The sequence below is a fragment of the Lissotriton helveticus genome, chromosome 6, assembly GCF_964261635.1.
Source record: "Lissotriton helveticus chromosome 6, aLisHel1.1, whole genome shotgun sequence".
Taxonomy (NCBI): Eukaryota; Metazoa; Chordata; class Amphibia; order Caudata; family Salamandridae; genus Lissotriton; species Lissotriton helveticus.
In genome coordinates, this window is record NC_136067.1 from 1,467,126,396 (window position 1) to 1,467,151,481 (window position 25,086).

At 50.8% G+C, this 25,086-nt stretch overlaps 1 protein-coding gene across 1 annotated transcript in view; it reads right to left on the minus strand.

The window, feature by feature from the left end:
- Positions 1-25,086, minus strand: part of LOC144761795 (multiple coagulation factor deficiency protein 2 homolog) — a 61,653-nt gene that overhangs the window by 9,964 nt on the left and 26,603 nt on the right. The window contains exon 3 of the mRNA XM_078647043.1: positions 22,323-22,447. Coding sequence (XP_078503169.1) covers positions 22,323-22,447 — 125 coding nt within the window. The remainder of the gene's footprint in view (positions 1-22,322; positions 22,448-25,086) is intronic.

Sequence of the window (25,086 nt, forward strand, 5' to 3'; positions counted from 1 at the left end):
GATGGAAAGTCAGTATAACTACGCCCTTGTTAATACCCTCTGTATTTCCCACGCTCTTAACAGACAACCGATTTTTAAGAAAGTACCAAGGGACATACTTACGTTTGAAGTGTGTGGTGACCTTGATGAAACAGGAGCGGCCGGTACGAGTGGCGTGGCTGTTCTCTGGTAATAGCACATGTAGTGTGCCATCGGCGCATTCTTTGCCCCCGTGCGATCTACAGGTTTTTAACTCTGTTTGTCCACCTGTTCTCTCTTGGCAGCACACAATAGAACGAGTGTCCAAATAAAGCGAAGTGGCAGCATTTGAGTGCAGCCCTGAGGAAACTGCTTTAACGCTACATAGCAGTGAAACATGTCGGCACTGGCAGCAGGTTATGGTAGGCATGATTAGCTACCAGCCTTTTTAATACAGCACACATTCACCGCCCTATGAATAAAATTGGGTAAGGGACTGGTGTGTGTGTTTTTATGCACTCAGTTAGTATTATTTGTATGTGGGTTTGTCACTAGCAGAAATTTCTGCAATTCACTATTTGTCACTTTATATGTTGTTTGTTTTGGACACTACTTTCCTTTCTCCTTATTTTTCTTTGAGAAGCAAGTGATCACCGATGATGGGACAGGGGCCTGTCTGGAAATTGTATACCAGTTACCCCGATGGTGGTGTTTCCGTGAGGGGTCACTTGCTTCTCGCACATTTTTTGGCTCTATGATGAGCGGTGTCCAATGTTGGGAGTGGACGAGTGCGTGACTAAGTACATTTTGGTGCACCTTGTTTTGGTGTTCTTGTGTGTTGCTTGGGAGAACAGGTTCTTAAATTAGGCGGAGGACAGTGCAGTGGTCTCCTTAGAAAGTGGATAAGAGACTAGTGGGGAGTTAGAGTTTCCTGGCACCCCCTTGCAGTCACTGATTCAGAAGTTCGCCATTGGATTGGGTCATATTTTGTATTGTTGATTTTGAGTGGAGGGCGACCCTTTCTGTTTTCCCTCTTAGCTCCTTCATTGTTTGAATAGATCTATTAGCCACCAAAGATAACGCGTAATGTCAGCAATTCTCCACGTTGGATTTTCCAAGGCGGCACTCACTAGGTAACGCTTTTCTTCGCAAGTGGAGTGGAGGTCTTCTTTACGCCTTTACTCCTATACCACTTCTGTCCAGAGTGCTGAAGGTCATGCGCGACCGGGCCCGTCATCCTTGTGGCTCCGGATTGGGCACGAAGAGTCTGGTATCCTGAGCTATTGCACATGGCCATCAATCCTCCGCTCTGACTGCCTCTTCGTGAGGATCTTCTGTCACAGCAGCAGGGGACAGTCTTCCACCCGAACCTGTCCTGCATCCACCTCCTAGCGTGGAGATTGAGCGGCGACAGTTGACCGCTTTTGACCGCCTCCCGAAGTCTGTGATGTTATCTTGTTATCTTGGCAGCCAGGCTTCCCTCCACTAAGACGTTATACACCTGCAGATAGAACAAATTGTGGCATGGTGCACAGCAAAGGCTATGGATCCTCTTTCTGCCCTTCTTTCTGAAGTACTCTTGTTCCTTCTTTGTTTGGCCCAGCAGGGCTCTGCTCAATCTTAAAGGCTACCTCTCAACCATTTTTGCCTTCCTTAGGCTTCCTGATCAGCCTTCTCTTTTCAAGTCCTCTGTTGTATATCGTTTCCTTAAGGGCATTACTCACCTTTTTCCTCATGTTCCCTTCAGAATGCCTCAGTGGGACTTGAACTTGGTTCTTACATATCCTAGGTTGCGCTCTCTTTGAGTTGCTACATGACTGTTCTCTCAGGCTTCTAACTTTGAAAACTGCCTTTCTGGTGGCCATCACCTCTGCGTGCATGGTGAGTGAGCTACAAGCTCTTTCTTCCAAGCCTTCCTTTCTGGATGTTCATCCAGACAAGGTCATCCTCAGAACTAGACCTTCCCTTCTTCCCAGGGTGGTTGCTTCTTTCCACATTGACCAAACCATCGCTTTGCCCACCTTTTTTCCGCATCCTTCAAAGGAGGAAGAGAGACTCCACCTTCTGGATCCATAACGTGCGCTTTCCTTTTACTTGAATCACAGCAAACTATTCCGGGTGGACGACCAGCTCTTACATGGGCGCTAAGAAAGGTCGGGCGGTGCACAAACGGACCATCTCTAGGTGGGTCGTTCTGTGCATCAAAGCCTGCTATTCTTTGGCAAAGAAGGACCTTCCAGTGGGACTGTGTGCCCACTCCACCAGGGCGACGGCAGGTACCACTGCTTTGAGACGAGGAGTCCCCCTTAATGACATCTATCAGGCAGCTACGTGGGCATCGCTGCACAAGTTCACCAAACACTACTGTCTGGACAGCCTAGTCTGGAGAGACGGCTTCTTTGGCCGTTGTGTTCTCCAGGACTTTCTGGTGTGAACTTAGTTTGCAGATCCACCTCCAGGGTTGGTATTGCCGGGGTATCTATTCTAAGGTAAGGAATCTATAACTAACTGTTTCTTTCAGATGAACAAGTTAATTACCTTAGGTAATAATATATCTGTAAAAAACATAGGGTAGTTATAGATTCCTTACCACCCCACCCATCCTCCCCGTTCTGCGAACTGACTTCTAGGGTAAAGGTCTTCCTTTCAGGGCCCTTGTTTTGTGCACCAGTGGTCAGTGTCTTGCATGGCTCTACACTTCTGGCGTGGAAAGTGGTGTACAGAACTGACGTCAGCAAGCGAGGGCGACGTCTAATTAGCTGCGGCGACGTCATCCTGGCGACCACAACGCCAACGACGAACGCAGAGTCAACCGATGCCACCTTTCGACGCGCAGGGGTACTGCTGACAAAAATTCTCCGGAACCAGTCTGACGCCTGGGGGTGATTCTAAGGTAAGAAATCTATAACTAACCTATGTTTCTTACAGATATATCGTTACCAAAGGTAAGTAACTTGTTTGTCAATACTATTAGCACGGTCCAATGGCTCTGAAAATGATAGAACCAAGCAGTCCGGGGGACATGGTTAGCCAATTGTTGGGATGTTCCATGACCTCCCCAAAACACAAATGTCCAACATTTGCAATAATCTTTCCCTGCACATGAAGTGAGCATTTCACCCCATCCCAACTGCCTTTTCGCTTGTCTACAGGCTTTGTTAAACCAACCACAAGCTTGATTACTCTCACTAGCTTGTCTAGAGATCTGGGGCAGGGAAACTAAAAAAACATGGTCGAGATTAATTTGAAAAAACATGCATATATGCTTCTTGCCTCCTCGATGTTGGCATTTGTGGCTAGAGTAGAATCGAGTTCTATTTGCAAGTCCTTTGCAAGGTCCGGAATGATATTAGACACTATGTAGCCACTGGCTACAACCTGATGCCATTTGAGATTGCGCCGATTATTGGTTGCTGGAGTTCTGGACAAATGAACCACTGGGATTACGCTCACACTCTAATCTTAGTGTTACTACCATGTCAACTATTTTGTGCCAGAGCCTTAAGTCGACAAGTATATTATTGATGTGACTCTTGATTGGGCTTGTTGTAAGTGTTGGCCCCTTTGCTGTCTGGTTTTGACCTCTCAGTGGCGGCCCTAAATCGAAGTTCCAGTGAAAAGGACTTCAACTGGAGAGCCGCTTGCGTCAATGTTTTTACAGTGGTAGGTAGAGTTGGGGAACACCCTATGTCGTATCCTCCCCCTAAGAAAGATCCATGTCATTATTATCTAAAGGCTCCAAGGTCGTATTAAAGTCCACAGCAAGCACAACCCCATTAGCATTTGATAGATTTGATACATTTTCCAGATGGCTTACCAGAATATCTAGGGTTTCATACCTGTTGCCACCTCTCATCCTTCTGACGTATACAATATAAAGATATTCTAAGCCATATGAGCAGGCCTCCATAGGGTCTGCCACAGTGCTTTGTTTTGGCCAGGATCTACTGGTTGGCGTAACCTGTTCCAATTACCGGATCCAAGTCTCCTAGAATAGGCAGATATCAAAGCCTTTGATTAAGTCATTCCAAATGGGTAATGCTAGCTTGGATTTCACGCCTGACACATTCCAGGAGACTAGTGTTAAATGGCACCTAGGGGCATTTCCTGGTGGTTGTTGCCCATAAATTAGTTTGAAAGGTATCAAAGTAGAGCTTGAAGATGATAAATGTTCCTCAGGTTTGGATACTATAAGGTGTGAATGAGTTTCTTTAGTCAATCTACATTGCCCCCAATGAAAATGATATTATTCGGGCGATTTAGAGTTAGTCTTGATGTTGGGATCTGTACATCAAGTTGAGGGAGATTTGGTGGTGTGGGACCTGGGCATGGTTTTGCCTATGAGATGTCTGGTCAGGAGTATTTAAATTAAATATGTGGCCTCATGGAGGCCACATATCCAGAGCCACCAAGTATCAATTGAAAAAGATCGACGCCAGTTACTTGACTGGTTTATCTCCTTGCAGAAATGATATCTTCTCCAATGATGGATCCAGTGAATAGCTTTGTTGGTCAGGTAGTCCTCGCTTTCATGACTAGATGAAGGGGAGAGCTTTGGAACATTTGTCAGATACATCTTACCAGGTCGTGTCGAGTTGGAATAGTGACGCACTTCCTCATTGTCTGGGGCACATGTTCAGATACAGCAGGCAGTGGCTTATCAGGGAATCCCCTTTTTCCGTTGAATGGCCATGGACTAAAGCCTGAATAAGGCAGAGCTACGTTCCCCCCGGACAGCCGCCTCTAGATTCCTGTAGATTGTGTAAGTTTGGACGATACCAAGGCTTCAGATGAGAATTGAACTGCTCAGGAAATGCCATGTTCGTGTTGCCTGTGATGTTTATGGTGATCTGTAGTTACCTGTGGTTTTGTCCTATATTTAAAGAGTTATGCCTCCCATCATCATTGGGCGCATTAATTCTATTGGGAATAATCCCCTGTGCTCCCCTTCCATATGAACATGGGCATCCCCCTTCCTTTTTCAGTTCTGTATCAGCTTGCGTTAAATGATTCATTATAATCAGAATCTTTGAGCGTATAGCCTTAATTTCCCCTGCCTCCTCTCTCAAACTCTTAGGGAGTTTTTGGTAATCGTTGGACACTATTTCTACCAGCCCTGCTGTTTCCCCCAAGCTATTAGGCTCAGGGGCCACTCCAGGGTCATCAGTGTCATCTACAGTGATGGCAAGAGCCTGCGAAGATTGAATACAAATTTTATAAACTATGGCTGGCCCTAAGGGGATATCATGTGATGGAGCTAATCAGGTAGAAGACTCTGTGTTGGATGCCAGTGATGTGTTCTTTGTTGTAGTAGTTTCCGTAACGGGGAGGGGGCATACCCCTGGGCTTTCTTCTTAAACATAACAGGTAAAGTGTTCTTGATGTGTTTTCATTTCTTTTTTGATGTTGGCCCCAAATGCCCCTTAGGAAGATTGTTGCTCCCAACAATACGATGGAGCAGATTTCATCTGGAGTCAGGCACTGTTTATTTTTGTGCTTCAGACAGACTGCGTTTAAAATTGACATGCACGGGGCGTGGCCAAGATGGCGACCTGATCGGACGCAGGTCTCAGTGGCTCCCTCCCCCGATCTCTCCTGGAGCCCCTTACAGTGCAGCCTGACCCCCCCCCCGAGCACCACGTACCTCGGCTGCCCAGTGACTGAGATCGACTGTTGCCCCCGGGGTGTTGTCGCTAGGTCTGTGCGGCCCCCGGAACTGCTCTGAAGACAAGAGGCTGCTCAGCCGCGACTTCCGAAATGGCGGCCGTCCCGGAGCGGTGACCTGCTTTGCACCGGCCTCCAATCATCGACGGGGCCGGTCTGCTGCCTGTGGAGCCTGCAAAGAAGCCCTACTGTCCGCGGCCCTGGGTCCAGGGCCGACGCAGAGCACTGGTCGCCACCATTGCGATTAGGCCGGCGATGTGAGGAGGGGCCGGCCGGGAGTCGCGAAAATCGAGGCCCCGGTCCCGGGCCTATCCAGGTAGCACAGCCGAAGCCCGCACCACAGCCTTGCCTGATTGTCCCCAGTGGGGGGGGAAGCGGCGCCCGGAGCACATCCTGCACATCGCGATACCCCTGACGTCCTGAGGCGGGCCGGCCAGGAGTCGCGAAACTGGAGACCCCGGCTTCGGGCCTGGGCGACTGTCGAGACAGGAAGGACAGCAGCGCTAGGCACAGGGCGGCTCTTGAGGAGGCTGTAGTAGGAGCCGGCCGCCACGACCGCCCGGCGAAGTGCGGCGGAGCCGGCCCGAAGGAGCAGCAGGCGTAGCCGGGGGGCCGGAGCCGAGACTGCGGGTGGCCTGGGCACACTCGAGAACGACGGGCTGCAACAAACCGGCGGACAGAGGTGAGGAAAGCGACGGAGGGTTACTTAAGAGGAGGCTCGGGGGCATAATCGAGCTCCCGGTGTGGGGACCGGCTGGGCCCGGGGGCCGCGCTGCACCGGCGAGGTGGTGGTGGGGCCACGCGCTCTCCTGTTGCGCCGTCGGACACTGAGGCCCCGTCCACTGCTTGCCCTACGCACATTTAGACACCCGGGGGGCGTCTGAGGACAAGTGTTGATACTTGGTTGGTGAGGCCTACCCCGGTGCACGAGCCTGTCTGGCCGCTCCCGCCCGCTGGCTGGTGATCATCGGAGGCAGGAGGCGAGACACCGGGGATCCCTGAAGAGGCCACCCACTGACTTGCTGCCCCTTGGTGCCCCCGGAGCCGTAGTTTCGGGGCCTCGGCCTCTCGGCCGCGCTAACACACGCAGCGACGCGGACCGTGGATGCGCTCTTGCACCACAAACTTTCTCGGTTCTCCCCAAACTCCCTGTTCGCCACCGAGAGGGACTGGATAGAAGACTAAAGCGACATAACGAGCCTCAGTAAGAAAGGGACTCGGACACTCCCCGAAAGGCTAGCAATGACCCAACCATGAGAGGCAAGGTGCGGGCCATCCCTGACGCGGCGGCCGGCCCCCTCGCTCCCCGTCGAGGATCCCCGAGACAGCAGTGGCGGAGCCATTCTCCCTGTAGCACAGATTGCAGTCACCCTTGTAATTTCCAAGCCTCTACATTTATTCCCAACCCCCTGAAGGCCAACAGGTGGGACCGCTCCAGCGGCTGGACACGACATGGCGAGCCTCAGGGGGAAAAAAGTGACTCAGACTTTCCCAGAGATGCTGGCAAAAACCCAACACAAGACTGGCAAAGAACCACCCTCCCCTGAGGCCGCAAGAACACCGCCGGAGCCATCTGGGGACCACGTGCCCATCACCAGGTCCTTTCTGGAGACCTTGTTCAACTCCCTCAGGAATGACTTCAAGTCCCTGAAGCAGGAAGTGGCCGGAGAGGTTCGGGAACTCAGGAGAGACGTGGAGGGTCTTGGGGAACGAGTGGTCACCATCGAAGAGGCTGACCAGACTAGGAGCAGCGAAATCGAACAGCTCCAGCAGGAAGTCCAGAGACTTACGGATCAACAGCTAGACATCCAGGCCCATGCAGAGGACCTTGAAAATCGCTCCCGTCGCAACAACATACGGGTCCGGGGGGCCCCTCAGAAAGCAGAAGGGGCGGATGTCACTGGCTACCTACAGGACCTTTTCCGGAACATCTTAGGGGAATCTGCCGACTTTGTCATCCGGAGCGACAGGGCACATAGAGTGGGGCTTTCCAGGCGTGCTGCCGCCCCGCCGCCGGACATCTTAGCCTTTCTCCCTGACTTCCCGCTCAAGGAGAGGATTCTTCGGGAGGCCAGGCGAGCGCAACCTCTTCAATTTAAAGGTCACCCTGTCGCCCTGTACCAGGACCTTTCGCCCATCACACTACAAAAACTGAAAACATTTAAAGTGGTGACGGATTTTTTGCGGCGTCCATATTCTTGGGGCCACCCGTTCCGGCTGATATTTAAATGGAATGGGGCCCTACACCAAATGCGTTCGCTCAAAGACACTTGTGCTCTACTGGGACTTGACTTGGAGGAGGACACACCACTGGTGAGAGCATTTCAGGGGCCTTCTAGAGGAGACTGGCAAATAGTGGGATGGAGACGATCCCCGTTGCGACGCTTGAAGCCAGAGGCCCACATCATTACGCAGGAGAGGGCGACATCCGTGGCAGAGGTGGCCAGGGAAACATCACCCTCTAAATGATTTCTACACCCGGTGGGGGGGGTTGATCATAGCACATACCATGCTCATGGGCTGGGGGGGTGCTGGGCGGGGGGCCACGATGGTCGCCGCTGGACATGACCCTTGTAAGTAACTTTACCACGGCCCTGTGTGGACTGACAGGACTGGGACTATGCATTCTTATGGTTTGGGGGTTGGGGAGTGGGCGGTGGGTGGGGGGGTTGAGCATTCGGGTCTGGGAATTGGGGTTCACGTTTCGAGCTCCCGGGGTTGGAATGGGGATGGGGAGGGCGGGGCATGGTTTCAGTTGGGGTTGGTTTGGGACAACGGGTGGGACTGCGGGTGGGAACCAGTGTGCCAAAGGGGAATTGCCAGAGATGGAATTGCTATACTCCACATTTGTCTCCTGTTGCCTTGCTTGCTTCTTCAGCTAGCGCCTTCTCTTCGCCCACCTCTCGATGTGTCTTTATCCACACACGACGCTTCATGTACATTTCTTTTCGAGACCAGGGTGCCAAGGGGTCTTCCTGTGCTGACTCGCTCACTACATCTCCATTTGCCACAGATGCGTGTTTCTGATCTTGCGACATTCCACTCACCCTCCTTACTATGGCTGACTCCAGTTTGAAGGTGCTGACCCTCAATGTGAAGGGGTTGAACAATCCTATCAAGAGGAGGGCTGTGATTTCATACCTAGAGATCTCGGGGGCCGAGATTTGTTTATTACAAGAAACTCACCTTTTGCCCAAGGACTGGCACAGGATGCGCTCCCGTGCCTTCCCCCAGCAGTTCTTTTCCTCTCTCCCAAAGAAGAGGGCTGGGGTGGCCGTTCTAGTATCTAGGCACTTCCGGGGAAAGGTGGGAGACAAGGCGGGGGAAATCAAGGGTCGTCTCTTGGCTTACACCTTTCTAATAGGAGACCAACGCCTGACGATAGGTTCCATCTACGCCCCGAATACGGGACAGGAGGCTTTTTTAAAAGGCGCAGTTTCGGAGTCACTTCAACCCTCTACTTCACTCTTACTCATGGGGGGGACCTCAATTTGGTTATGGACACGAATAAAGACAGGTCAGGGCATCGCTATAGGGACTCAGGCGCTATCACAGCCACCGGAACAGAATGGTTACGGGAGAGGGCCCTGGTGGACCTCTGGAGGACCAAACACGCTAACACGACGCAATACACCTTCTATTCCCACGTGCACCGCACATATGCCAGGTTAGACCATTACTTGGGCTCCTCTGAGCTACTTGCGCCCCTCGGCGATGTTTGCATAGTGCCTGCGGCACTCTCAGACCTCGACGCGGTGGAGCTATCGCTCAAGATCCCTGCGCCCCTCCGCCCCATGGGTCATGGCGACTACGTGAAACCCTCCTGCAGCGACTGGATGTCACCAAGCAGCTTCATAAATGTATCGTTGACTACTTAGCCATTAATGATACTTCGTAGACATCGGTGTCAGCTCTGTGGGGAGCCCTGAAATCGGTGGCCCGCGGTGAACTCATTGCGATAGCCGCGGCAGAGGCCAAGGTCCGTAGGGCGAAGAGAGACGACCTCACCGCTCGGGTTTCTGAACTGGAGAGGGTTCATAGCCGCTGGAGGCAATTGAAGGCAGCCAGGGCCCAGTTAGCCAGCCTAGACACTGACAGGGCGGAATTCGCTGCTCTCCGTCTCCGCCATACGTATTATGTTGGGGGTAACAAAACTGTCCGCTTACTTGCTAGCGCCCTGAAAGCTAAAACCCAACGTTCAAAAATCTCCGGCCTTACAGACGACTCGGGCGTAGTCCTCACTGTGGAGACTCAGGTTGCGTAGGCGTTTCGGACCTACTACGCCTCATTATACGGGGCCGACGCGGTGTCCTCGAGGAGGTCGATGCTTATTTGGACTCGGCGGAGCTGTCTCAGGCAAACGCAGACGCTCTAGACGCCCCCATTCGTCTAGATGAGGTGCTGGCCGCTATATCCCGTCTTCGCCCGCTTAAATCCCCGGGACCGGACGGCTTCTCGGCCGGTTTTTACAAAACCTATAGTTAGTGCTAGCTCCTGTCCTCACCCGGCTTTTTAACTCCTTTGAAGGCCCAAGCTCCATCCCCCGGATATGCTGGCGGCCGAAATAGTGGTGCTGCCTAAACCGGGTAAGAAACCTACGCACTGCTCCGCGTTCCGCCCTATTTCGTTACTCAACCTGGACCTGAAACTCTTTATCAGAATTTTGGCTGCACGTCTTGGTCCGTGCCTGCCTGGGATCTTGGAGGCTGACCAGTCGGGCTTTGTTCGTAACCGCCAATGCAGCGATAACACCAAACGGGTACTCCATTTGGTAGACAAGGCCCATTTCCAGGACTCGGACTCTGCACTGTTGGCCATTGACGCTGAAAAGGCTTTCGATCGAGTCGACTGGACCTACTTACAGCGAGTCTTGACGCGCTTCCGGCTGGGAGACCGCTTTCAGTCCTGGATTGCCTGCTGTTACCACCGCCCCCAAGCTCGGGTCCGCTTGGGTGGCCTCCGATCGAACCTGTTTGAAATCCAGTGCGGCACAAGACAGGGGTGTCCCCTCTCCCCCTCCTGTTCGCCCTGTACATAGAGCCCCTGGCGCAGAAGATCCGGGATAACCCTGCTATCCGTGGCATTACCTTCGGCCTTGAACCTCACACGATCGGCCTTTATGCCGACGACATAATAGCCGCTCTCGACCATCCAGACTGCTCTGTACCCGCTATTTTGGAAGAATTGGACTCTGTTGGTGCTGTCTCAGGCTTCAGAATCAATAGGGGGAAATCCCTGATACTACCTCTGGACAAAAATGCCCACTCTGGCGGGTCTACCTCCGCATACGGGGGCGACTTACAGTTAACCACACAACTCCCATACCTGGGTGTCACTCTCACTTCCTCGACGATAGCACTTAACTACAAAACCCTCACTTCCCAGATCCGGACTGACCTCACGCGTTGGTCCGAGCAACCCCTCTCCCTACTGGGGCGAGTCGCAGCGGTAAAGATGTCAGTTCTACCTAAGATCTTATATCTCTTTCAAACCCTCCCGGGCACACCCCCCACTGGCGTCCTTGCAGACCTACAAGCCGCTCTCCACCATTTCATCTGGGAGGGGAAACTGTCGCGCTTACATAAACAGCTGGCATACATGAGCATGGATGAGGGGGGTCTTGGAGTCCCCAACCTTTTGCAATATTTCCAGGCCTCTCAGCTCCGCTATTTGGTGGAGTGGTATAGGCCGGAATCCGAGAAACGGTGGCTGTTCCAGGACAGGGCAATGGCCCAGACGCCCCTTTGGAGGGTTCCTTTCCTCATCCGCAGGACCGGCCGCGATACCTCCTGAAGCCACCTATCCCTCGCACCATCATGCGGGTTTGAGACACGGTCGCTGTTAAAAGAGGTTTGACAACCTTCCCCTCCCCGCTAACCCCCATCCTGGACAACCCGGAGTTCCCGCCGGGCACCGATTCCCACGCCTTCTCGCAATGGCGTGGCACCAACTGCCGTTCTGCCGGCGACCTTTTCGATTTACAGGGCTTTCTTCCCCTCTCGGACATCAGGCAGGGCTACGACATAACAAATCCTCACCTTTTCCAATACTTCCAACTCCGGCACTGGCTCACCAACCCGGTCTACGCCACTCTAGTGGGTCGAACGATGACGGTCTTTGAGAAATGGCTGGTGACAAAAGACACGGATAGACATCTTATTTTGGACATCTACAAAATGCTCACGCCCCCAACCACCCCAGGCAAAACAGCGGGTCAGAAACGTTGGGAGGCTGAACTTGGTAGGGCACTGACACCTAGAGAATGGAGCTATATATACTACAGGGCCTCACACACCACACGCAACACTGCAGGCAGGGAAACTGCGGTGAAACTGGCCATGTATTGGCATCTCACTCCGGCCCGGCTTCATAAGGGGAACCCGACCCGTAGCGCATTGTGCTGGAGGGGATGTGGGGAACGGGGCACCTTGGCCCATCTCCTCTGGGACTGCTGTGAAGTTCGGGGCTATTTGGAGGCGGTCCTGGACGACATTGACTCCACCTTTGACACCGAACTCCCGAGATTTCCAGCCTACACCGTCTTGGGCCTACCTAAAGCACTCACTTTTCCCTTGAAATCTACCCGGGGTCGCCAAATGGGGATCGCCATGCAAGCGGCTACGCAACATGTCCTATCGCTCTGGGGTTCAACCACCAGGCCCACACACACGGGATGGCTGCACAAACTCTGGTTCACTTTGAGGATGGAACGCATCCAGGCTACACTTACACACACCACAGCTGCATTTTGGAAGGTTTGGCTTCCGCTGCTATCCCTCTTGTCCAAAGAGTTTAACGAGATCACATGCCCCAGATAATTCCGCATTCTACGACTTACCGAAGCTACGCATGACCCTCCGTGATCTCATGTATTATCGCAATATCCACTACCTGATTGCTTCTGAGATTGTTTCTCGCGCATGGCACACTGGTTGGGGTGGGGGGGGGAAGGGGTTGGTTGGGGGCGGGGGTGGGTTCCTGGTTTCTGTTCTTACAATTTTGCTCTCTTACAATGCCTATCATTCGTTGCCTTGGCATCATACCTCTGCTCCGGCATATGTACCTCGCCTACTGTTCGATTTACAGAGAAGACGTGCCTGTCTGTCTCGCTCGCAATATATGCCTAATGCCTTTCCATCGTAATGTGATACCTGTTTCTGCTCTTAAAATCAATAAAACACATTTGAAATTAAAATTGACATGCACATTTTGGTGCAAGTTAAAAAAACATGGCACATGAAAAATATGAAAGTGAGGCCTAGGCAGTCTGAAATGCTTGTGCTGAATTAACATGTGTTTTTTTGCAGTGTAGAGAAAAGTGGTATTTTTAGCTTTGAAGATTAATAGAATGTGTTCTCTCTTCCCAGTTCATCCCTTGTAATCTAAATTCACTATTCCTGTCTTAAAAAACTTTAGCTTGTTGCGTATTTTGATAAACATTTTTAGTTTAAAACACCTCTATTTATAATGTGTGTGAATTAACAAATGCACCAAACACTACACATGGGGCTAAATGCTTTTTTGCATGAAAAGCTATCTAAAACATTAAAGCATGTTGCTGTGTGTGCTGTATTAACTGTGTGCGCTTTTAAAATTTACACTAATGCATAATAATGTTATGTTATACATTGCACATTTTTGCATGTTGTACATAACTAATCATAAAAGCTGCTTTAAACTAATAACTTGGCTAGGTAAACATGTATAAGGGGTATTAGTATGAGGGAGGGAAACATAATGGCTGATTTACATGAAATTAATATTCTCTTTTGTGCTTGTTTTGTTTTGGGCCTACAATTAAATGGCTGCCTGTGAATACAGCAAGGCTATGACTTGCATTAAAGAGAAGAGAGCAGGTGCAGACTGTGCCAGCATGCCTCACGAAATGAAGGAGTCAAGGCCACTGTGAACTCTACATTCCTGTGATTGTGCCAATGTACCAGTGTTAGTTCAAATATCCGTCCTGCTGTGATGTGACAGGAAGGAGGAATTGGAATGAAACATTTTTCCTAGCAAATGTTGCAAACTTATCAAATGTATTTACTCATTTATGCTTCTTTTGTTAAAACTGGAATGCTCTAGAATTTTCAATGAGTCAGGATAGTGAGACCTCATGCCATCATTCACTGACCAATCAAGTACAAGCTTTTCAGAACAGGAAACATTTTTGTGTAGTCTGCCAAGAATTAGAGTATAAATAATGACCTCTTTGGAGGCGTGGTTGGCTTCTAGGCTCATTTGGCTTTAGGCTCCTAAGCTTTAGGGGGCGTGTGAGCTCTTGAGAGAAGGAACAGATTAGACCAGACATTCTATGGGTTAGGTACGAGATTGTCACTGGTGCAGCCTTGGGTGGGTGTCCAAGGAGAGTCAGGTGGGGAATTGCCTGCTCATTTTTCCCAAAAGTCCTGGCACGTTTTTGGCACGGCAGGCCACATTCCTTTGAGGTCTTGTGAAGGGCGGTCTGTTTTGCTCTTTAGACACAGACTGGAGCAGATAGTGCAGCTGATTAGGATAGAATTAGATGCTAAACTTTAAGTTTATGCTTTGACTAATTAATTAGGTCTGAAAAGATGTATTTGTCTTATGCATTTATTTCTCTTTATGGGAGATTGTTGCCAACTATTTAATTATTGATTAGCTTTGCAAGACTCTTTTTCTTAGAAACTCTTTAAGAGTTTTGACTGACATTTTGCGCCACATTTTCTTTTCTACATGTGATGCTTATATGCAGACTGTAATATGTTCTGTATTAATGCTATTTTTCCTGTTTTCCAAATTCTGTATCCTGATTGATATTTTTCTAATGAATAAAGGGTCAGAGAAAAACTTAACTTTTGACTAGAAAATAAAACCCTTTAAAATACTCAACAACTCTCTACTTTGGCTTAAATAATAATAATTGCATTTTTGACTGTTCATGTTTATTTAAAATCTCCTGAAGGTAATACATGGTGTCAAGGGCCCAACACCTTTTTCAGCGGTAAATAGAGGTAGCATGAGGGTTTTGCATTGAGAAATTACCGCTGGATCAAATAGATTTGACCTCTTCTATCAGGAGGTCAATCTCAGTCAATGTACAATTTCTAGGTTTCCTAATTGATGCAGATTATTTCGGCTCTGTTGCTTTACGCTTACCCAGATTTGATCCTGGTCAGAGTATTTACCCTAATGGATCCTGCTAAGCTGATCAAGATCTCCCAATATTAATAAAATAAGATCAACCTAACAGCCCTTTGTAAATCCTAGTTTGTGAAAGGAAAATAGAGGACTGCAGTCAGAGTCCACAACAGCAAAATAACAGTCAATTCAGAAAGAGTGACTTGGTAGGGTGAGGAAGCAGGACAGTACCTTGTTTGTCCATAGGCCCAGAGGGATGAGCCAGCCTAGCCTCATCCGGCCGCAGACGGGCCCGGGCATGTCTCTCACAGCAGGAGAGTCTGGCCCTTTTTAACCGCCTTTGTTGTGAGTGGCCCTGCCCCTCCTGTGATGGGTCCTTGCTACGCCTTCTGGCACTGTTACTTCTAGGCAGTATAGTCCTTCCGCCTGGGATGTTAGGGCACATATGGGCAAGGATCTAACCTGCTCACCGAGTTAATTTTGCATCATGCGCAGTACGAGTACCTTTTTTAACGCCTCTGTTGTGGATGTTCCCGCCCGCTCCTGTAATGGCTTATTTCAGCGTCTCCTGGCGCTGTTATTCCCGCGAAGTGTAGTCCTTCTGTCCGGGATGTTAGAGCACATATGGACAAGGATCCAAACCACTCACCAAGTTAATTCAGCGGCCCATGCAGCAGGAGAGCTTGTTCCTTTTTTAACTCCTCTGTAGTGGGCGACTAGCCCGCTCATGCGACGACTCATTGCTGCCCCTCCTGGCGCTGTTACTTCTGGGCAGTGTAGTTCTTCTGCCCGGGATGTTAGGGCACATATGGGCGAGAATCCAACTCGATGACCAAGTTAGTCTGTAGGTACAAAAAAACATGGTTGAATGCATGGGAATACCCACGCTCCACCCATGGAATGCCTTCCCAGGGCAGAGTAAAGAAAGGTACTGACTTGCGAATTTGACAATGGGAAACCGCCCATTTTGGATGACAGTAGTGAGCCGTGATTCACTATATAAATGCTAAGGGCTGTATACTCTGTACGGTTAGCTGTTCGTTGTGCAAACTGGAAGTTCATTGCATAACACCTATGAAGCGTTCTGGGAAAAGTTGTATTACACAATAGGAAAGATATTTTTAGCACTTGCATACGACATATATCAGAACTCCTTTCAGAGGGTCACAGGACACACAAGGGCCACTGGACTCAACTGAGTTGGTTCAGGCATTTCCTCCTGATGTCCCGGGGTCTGACCTACTATGGATCTTGAGCAACTGGGCCAAATATCCCTTCTGCACTTGACTCTCAGTGGTAGCTGTGGACGAGCAGTCAAATGCTCCCTTGGGGGAAGAGGGTAGATACAGGTAAGTGAACACTTCTCTTAACTCAAAGTACACACAGTGCAAACAATAAAGCAATGTTTAGTCTAATACTCACTTTTATAAGAAAGAGAAGTATATTATTTTTAGCTCTACACATGTAAAGGAATTACAAGACTCGTATGCAATAAAACACTGCCCTTGAGGTCTGGGCTCGTGAGTTGTCCCGCCCTCTACCTTGTAATGTGTTCAGGATTATTCTCCATTCACTGGTGGCTGTATCCAGGGAATGCCTACTAGTAGGCTGTATTCAAGAGTTCCCCATTGACTCCTTAGTTATTAGTCAAAAGTGTCAAAGGTGCAGCAGCACCATTGGTAGCGAGTCTTCTGGGCCCCGTAGGCTCAGTTCGGTGCTTACACACACTGGAAGTATGGAAGTGTTCAGTGGTGCCACAAGTGCCATCTCTTTGGGTATCCCTGAATCCAGATCCTGTTCAGCGAAGATTGGCCATGCGCAGTTCATGCAGTAGCACCCAGCAAGGGCAAACTCCTTCCTCCAAGCAACTCTGCTGGCTCGTCCAGCGAACAGAGCTCCGTCCACTCGGCCACACAAGGTTAGTCACTCTTCCCTGACTGGGAGGGGGGTGCCCAGGATTTGCCCAACTCCCAACTGAATCTCCAGCAAGGGTACGACATCTTCGACTGTGTCCTTGCTATCCTTAAAGAATTAGTCCGGTGCAGTTGACGGGCTTGACCCGCCGGTCGTCACAGTTATTCTCTCAACTGGTCCACAATGCGAACACTTGGCCATAGTGGTACTGGCTGCCCCTCTTGGCGTATTGGGTTGCTGCATTTCTCACAATCCGGCGCAGACCCTTCCTGTGTGATCGCCCTCACTGTGGCGACCCCTCCTAGCATACGGGGTCACCACTCCCTGCAAACTCAAGTCTCAAGCCCCCTCTGGTATAAGGGCTCACTGCGCCGCAGCAGTGCGGGCCTGGAGGTTGCTACGCCGTGCTTCTCACATGGCTTAGATCAAGGCAGCCTCTCCTGGCGTACGGGTGTTACCTGCTCATTCATGCACATGGCTACACCCGATCAGTACACAGCCACTCTCCTCACACCTTGCTCAGGGAGTCTGCTCTATGGGCTCCCCATTGGACCTTGCTCCCTCCAACTCTCTCCTCTTCCACATAGGGTGAACTGGTCTTGACTGTAGGCAAACTCGGGTGCTTCAGGGCCTGGCATCTTGGTCCCCCTTGGATGATATTCCCTCACCCAGCAAGGAGACTAGCAGTCCTTGGCCTCCGGTCCCGGTCACCTGCAACATAATTCTCTGTAGTGTCCAGAGTTCACACCTGGATGTCAGCCACAGTGATATGTGCATCAAAAGGGCAATCTCGGGCTCCCAGCCCTACTCTTTTTGATTCCCTAATCAGCCCCATCTCCTTTCTTCAGAAGTGTAAAGGGAGGGTCTCTACCTCCCTTCGCCCAGTGTGTCCCACCCAGCTCACAAGAATGCAGCAATACACCAATCAGTGTGGTAGGATTAATTTATTGCTTGTATCTTCACAAGCAGGGACTGTGCTTCCCAAAATGAAACCCAGGATCCTCCATATGATGTACCAATGCAGGCACACTCAAGTGGTGTACTTCCACAGCACACTTACTATCAAGGACTATTACCTCTGTGCATCGGACCATAAAGACTACACATACATTGAGTACACACATTCAGTCTCCACGCACTGTTCAGCACTGAAGCTTTTCTATACTGTACCAAGGTGTGCTATTTGCAAGCGCACACACACACTCACCATGTGCACTGCACACTTCACCTCTTATGTAGTGTACTTCACGCAAGCACACTTAACCCTAGTACATGCTTTCATTGTGCATGCACTGCACAGCACTACATCTCTCATGTAATGTATTCTCAGCAGGCCTACATACATATACTGCATATCATTGCTCTATCCCTGTACTGTGCCCTTTCCCGGCACCCATACATCCAGCGCAGTCACTACTCCTGCACTACGCAATACTTCACATCTACCCAATGTTGTCCTATGGTCAGTTAAGCACATAGTAGTGGAACATTTAAAAAGGTCAGTGAGCCTGTAGGCCTCACTCCAGTAACACAGGGTAAAAAGGTCCTGTTCACTACTGCTGATCACTCCATGGTATGCTGCCACTACTGTGCTGCTTAAGTATTGGTGAAAGTGGTAGCATTCCATCACTGTGAGAGTAGCGCTTTGGTCACTCCAGGTCCAAAAAGACTGCCCTCCGTGTGACAAGCCTATGTCATGGCACACACGAATGATCAGTGTTCACCTATGACAAAAAAATCTGTATTAGGGATTCAGACAGTTGTGCACTCAGGGTGGGATGCATGTTTTTAGGTTTCGCCTGGCGTCGGAGCTCCTAGCTCCGCCCAGGAGAAATCTTATGTCCCTACAGTGTAGGGCTTAGTCCCACCCTCTGTTCCATTGGCTAGCTCCATAAATGGAGGCTAGCCATTGGAACAGAGATCTGTCCGTTATGGCCGGACCAGATTCGTGGGCGTTCCCGAGATGTTTCGCTCTCCGCCTCTGCGATGTCGTCATCGCGGCGGTGGGCGGAGTTTCGTTTTTTTTTTTAATGGGGTTGTTTTTGTCATTCCATGCCGACCACGGCCCCCGGAGGAAGTACAGGTGAGTGCTTTGGTTTTTTTGCCTTCCCGCCTCCCCCCCCCCCCCTGTCCTTGTGCCCGTTCCCGCCCCCTCCCGCTGTCCGTGTCCCACTTGTAAATGCTTGTTTATGTTGCAGCTGAAAAGGAGCACATTCTGCATGAAAAGTCACCCTCGGTCATTGGAATGTGTCTGCTACACGAAAATCCTCCGGGGAGCAGGGAGTGTGGGAACTGAGTGACTTCTTTGCCTAAACTTGAAAGTTTAACAAAGGGGTAGAGAGGAGACAGCCCGACCCCCAGACTTACTGCGTTCCCCCGCCCCCCCGGATCCAGGCAGAAGTTTACTTCTCTGAAGGGCAGCAGCGGCCCCTTTAAGAGCCGGAAGAGCTCTGAGATTGACAGGCTGGAGGAACTTGAATGAGGGGGAAGCAGGAGCCGGAGACGGGCTGAGCCGGGACAGGGACGCAGAGCAGCGACGGCCGAGGCTACCCCCTGCGCCCCAGCTCAAAGGGGTAGATCGGGGCGGCTTTCGCCGGGGCTCCCTCAGTCCCAGAGGCAGAGGGGGGGTACGCTTGTACCCGGGGCTGCCCCCAACCTATTGTCCCCCCCCCCCCGGTCTGCGGGGCGCAGTCAAGGACGGCCTGAGCCATTGTCCCCCCAGGACTGGGGGAGCAGTGAGTCAAGGGCAGCCTTCGCATTGCACCCCCCTGGACTTGGGGGCACAGTGAACCTAGGGCGGCCAAGGGGCACACGGCGAGTCAGAGGCGGCGCCGGCACTTTACGCCACACTGGACGGACAGACCGCCGGGTTCCTGGGCTGGATCCGGCCCCACGGTGATGTAGGGGGCTGGCGCCCTCTCGATGGGCTGCTGCCGGGCTCCGGAGACCCCTCCGCCGCGCCTCGAGCCCCCCACTTCTCGCCGTGCCTGCTTTGTAAATGTATAACTTGATGGGTCTGAACAGCACAGCCGCTGCCATTCAGCCCAATGTCTCCTGCACATGCAACTGCAAGCGCTCGCTGTTCCAGAGGATGGAGATCTGTGAGTACCGATCAATGTCTGTCTGTCCCCTGTGTGTCTGTCTGTTCGGATGCCCTCCCTCTGGGACCCGGGGATCGGGGGGGGGGGGGAGATCTCTTCTAAGAAGCGGGGAAGGCTGTACTGCTCCACGTCTTCTTGGCTTCTGGCCCTGGAAAAACTTTCCGACTTATTAAAATGTTCCTCGAGCAGTTTCTTAGGCAGCCGTGTGTGTTAGGTGGATAAGTGCAGGGCTTGACTGAGGAACCAAAAGAAGCCCTGGGAAACACACTAAAAACCATCCTCGCTCGATATTTATCTTTCCAAACATCCATTCAATCTCTTCCCTTCTCTTTACTCTCGTCTCCCTCTCTCCACCGCTCTCGCTTCAAGCCTCGGTGCCTGCTGCAGTTAACCCACAGGAGCTTGTGAAAGTGCCAGATAGACCAGTAGCGGCCCTGCTCTTCAAAGCCTTCACATGGTTGAGCCCAAAGTGGGGGGAGGAGGGAGGGAGGGAGGGAATGCCTAGTGTAATTAAAGGCCAGTCCGGCCCTGGATAAATGTAAATATCGTGAAGTTCAGTGAGTTGCAAAAACCTGCTTCTCCCCTGAAGGGCTTCAGAGCATGATGTTTCCCACTTGCCCTTCTCCCATAGTGTGAAACGCCCCTCAAGGCCAGGGTGTAGCAAAGAAGTCGTTCCTGCTTGGGTAGGACCTTTCTGTTGGCTTTTTCGACACAGGTGCACTGCCTCGTGAACCCGTACCAAGAGAGAGCGCTGGTATTCACGAGTCTCCAAAGGTGCTGGAACCTAACCCGTTCCTTTACAAGCGCTCAGTTACGACATCAGTCCTGGTAATTCATGGCTTAGATCAGCTCTGACCTTTGCTCTGGGAGCGCCCTGGGCAGAATCAGTTTGGCGTCCTCACTGCTGATCGTGGGTGAAATGGGGCACGAGGGAGCCCTTTTGTGTTCCCAGGTCAGTCGTGACTGGTTATCTCTGCAGTGACTGACCTCTGAACATAAGCATCTCTGCCTCTCCCCACCTCACCCGTTTCACCCACAGTGCAGATGCTTCAAGCTGGTCAAGCTGGTGCCAAGTTGTCGGTGAGGGGTGGGTAGGATTTGTCTTTATGTGCAGCAAGGGTTGAGAAGGAGATGGGGCGGGGGGGGGGTCTGAGGGAGAGTTAAACTGTGTCTTGTGCACGCAAGAGCCTCACGCAGGCAGCTCCATGACCTTGTAGGCGCCCTGGGTGTGGGCCTTGCTCGCCCATCCCTGACTAAGATGCTTTCAGAACCTTATCCAACCCTGGAAGTCAGAGCTGTGCATCACGCTCATTCTGCCCTACACTAAGCTATCTTTCATAAACCGTGGTAAGCTGAAATGTCAGATCAAAAAGTGATCTAATTACTTACAATTGCATAGATTCCCTCCCCCCACGACAACCCCTTGTTAGAGTTGCTACATTTATTGTTGTTCACAAAGTAGAGACATGTTTACACAATCTTTTTTTATTTTAACGATCTAATAAAAAATACTGCGCCTCTGTCAAAAGTATCTACCATGCAATATTTTGCTATGTATGCCTTTTTAAGTTCACCACTTAAAATGCCGATTTCATCTTTTTACTCGATCCATATCGCTCTTCTTTTAGAGTGTAGCATAACTATGCTAATGCAGGCTGATCAGCGAAGGGTCCTGCTCCCAGATTTCCTATTTCCATATTGTTGTAGCCCAAGATGTTGTTTTGCTCTGGTACTTTATTTTAAAGACCGCTTGAGGTCACACACGCATTCGCCAAAATATTACCAAACACTTCCCTCAACGAAGAGGCAGCCCTATTGGCTTTGCAAATACTAGTTTCAATAGTGCTTCAATTTCAGGCCACTCCACAGTGGATGGCAAGTCTTGTTTGTTGTTGACAGACATTTTAGGGCATTATAGACAGAAGTAGTACAGCCTGTTTATTGTATAATATGTGTGCATAATTTTATGCACCAAGATCGTATCACACTTTGACAATTCATTTCCTGTCGGTATCACTCTCTTCATACTTGCCATGTGCTGTTTTACAGCTGGGTGTGCGGGTGTGTGTGTGGCTCTAGGTGTGTATGTGTGGCTCTGGGTGGGTGGGTGTGTGGCTCTGGGTGTGTGTTTGGGTGTGTGGCTCTGGGTGTGTGTGGCTCTAGGTGTGTGTGTGGTTGTAATTGCTGTCTGCAGAGCTCGTCCGTAAGGTACAATAAGTCTCACATTTGCAAGAGATTAAGCTAATGGCAATGTAAATAACAATGCCATTTATTTATCTATTTTCAAAACCAACACATAAATAACATTTTTGTCATATACAATGCCAATAGCTCAAACTTTTCCAAAGGCGAAACCATTGCATTGTAAATGCTTGTTTAACCATGTAGAGGAGTTTTCCGCCCCAACAACTTAGCTTCTTCTTTACCAAAGAAAACATGGTGCAGTGTTCATGAACCTCCGGAAGTAGATTGTAGTGCTGTAGTTCATAAAATACTTGGTGATATTTTTATTGGTCGAAACAAGACCTATGGTTTGACATTTGTTCAGTTGGCAGCCTCAGCACTAACCTGTGTAATATTTCATCTGTTCCTCTTGGGTGAACACTGAGCCGACATGATGAAGCAGAGACTCTCTCAGGGCTGCCAGAATTTCAAGTCCATCCAGCATTTGGTTCTGGTCAAAGTCATGAAGACTTCAAGTACAAATGAAAGAAAACATAAGACATTTTGTAAAATTCATAAAGCCTTGTGATATCCCTTTACAGACACCAACTCCCACCACTCAGTGACTAAGGCAACCATCAAACTGACACGTACAAAAACACAATCCATGTGACATGTCATCACAAACCAAAACAGATTTCAACTTGTAACGGAAGGAAACCTTGGCGCCTTTTGAAGAGTCACCTAGGGCAGGTTATTAGGAAACTAAGGGGCATATATACAAGAAAATACTGGAGCGCTGTGTTAAGCCAAATTTGGTAACGCTATGCTCTGATATTTTAAAAACGCACAGATGCGCCATATTTACAAAAATAAGGTGCACCCTTGTGTTTCCCCTAGCGCTGGCTCTAAAAAAGCTGCCTAGTGCCAGTGCAGGCACACTGCCGCTTTGTTGCAAGGGTGCCTGCGCTGCAGGGACGATTGTTTATGGGCAGGAAGGGACACCTTACTGCACATAAACAATCAATAAGGGCAATTTGCTCTTTGTGTGTGTGCTGTAGCACAAATAGAAAGAGCAAACAAGCATTTACAATGCAATGGTTTTGCCTTTGTTAAAGTTTGAGCTATTGGCATTGCTCTTGACAATATTTTTATTTATGTTTTTTTAACATAAATAAATAGCATTGTCATTTACAATGCCACTAGCTTGATCTCTCGCAAATGACGCACACAAACACCCACAGAGAGCCCCCCCAATACACACTCAGAGGCCTCCCCACACACACCCACACAGAGCCCCCCCCACACACACACCCACTGCAAGCCCCCAACACACTGCAAGCCCTCACACACTGCGAGCCCCCCCACACACTGCGAGCCCCCCAACACACTGCAAGCCCCCCCACACACTGCAAGCCCCCCCACACACTGCAAGCCCCCCCCACACACTGCAAGCCCCCCCCCACACACTGCGAGCCCCCCCACACACTGCGAGCCCCCCCAACACACTGCAAGCCCCCAACACACTGTAAGCCCCCACACACACTGCAAGCCCCCACACACACTGCAAGCCCCCACACACACTGCAAGCCCCCACACACACTGCAAGCCCCCCCCACACATTCAAGATGGCAGAAGGGAGTGTCCCTCTCATGTGTTCTGAGTTCCCTCCCAGATCCAACTATATCGAATGAGGAACTACCCCCTCTTCCTGTTCTGCACACAGTTTCCCCTCCTGTGAGTTGAGATGATTGCTCGAGAATTTCTTCTGTATGAAAGCCTCTGTCACCTGGCTCCCCCTTTGTGATCTTTGTATGAAAAGGAAGACCACAACAGTCTTGCTGTCTCCAGATGTGGGTGTATTGCTTCGTGGAAGCACAACTCTTCACAACAAATTATTATGCTAAAAATAGTTACTGGGGAAAGGGTGTCCAGCAGATCATACTTAGTTTGTTTTGGCTTTCAGGCAGCTTAAGAGCACTTTTAAGTTTGGCTTGGTAGCATAGCTGTCATCAAACCATGCCTGACGAATAGAAAAAGAGATTTAGGAAGCACTACTGAGAGTTAGGCTTTGGCCACAACCAAATGTTGATTTCCTTGATTACAGATTTTGATTGGGCAGAAGATGAATGTTTCCACTGAAAAAGTGCCTGCAGAACTGCCGACAGGAATCATGGCCGCAGGGTAGCCGAGCTTCGCTGCGCCACTCCCGAAAACATCAGTCTAACTTCATCCGCCCAAATCTTCTGAGGGTACTACGGCATCTCATGGTGTGTGGTCTTGCTGCAGGCGAAGTTTGAGCACTTTCGTAGAAGGCAGATAGAAGCTACATCCAGTGCCGGACCGCTGGGGCCGAGCCGAAGGAAAGTGGCGCTTCCAGGCACAAGCAACTCACACGAAGCCGTGGCTGCGGCCTGGGTCGCATTAACCCTGCAAGTGAGCGCGGGTGGCGCAGCTGACCCTGAAGGTGTGTTGATAGAGAGCTGTTGAGAGCTGCTACTGAATGACATCAAAGGGGATAAACATTTGATGAGAACCAGATTAAAAATGTATTTTCTGTATCAATTAAGGGTCCTCTCAAAATAACACGTCCTCTTGGAGCCATCCAAACCAGGAGAGCGGGAGGGGGGAGAGCGGGAGGGGGGACGGCGGCGGGAGGAGGGACACGGACAACCTGAAAACTCACCGGACTGCTCCCAGGAGGCGGCGGGGGCGCTTGCGGTGTCCTTCCTCTGCCGGGGCCTGGGCTCTCTTCTCGGGTGCCGCGGGCGGGGCTCTCCTGCACCGGGGCCTCGCTGGCAGCCGCACTCCTTTCTCCTGGCATAGAAAGACCGGCGCCGACTTCCGGCTTGAGGGGGGAGAGCGGGAGGGGGGACGGCGGCGGGAGGAGGGACACGGACAACCTGAAAACTCACCGGACTGCTCCCAGGAGGCGGCGGGGGCGCTTGCGGTGTCCTTCCTCTGCCGGGGCCTGGGCTCTCTTCTCGGGTGCCGCGGGCGGGGCTCTCCTGCACCGGGGCCTCGCTGGCAGCTGCACTCCTTTCTCCTGGCATAGAAAGACCGGCGCCGACTTCCGGCTTGCCTGCGGCCCGGCCGGACCAGATTCGGGGGCGTTCCCGGCTTTCGGCTGACGTCGCGTGACGTCGGCAAAAGCCAAAGAATCTCGGGA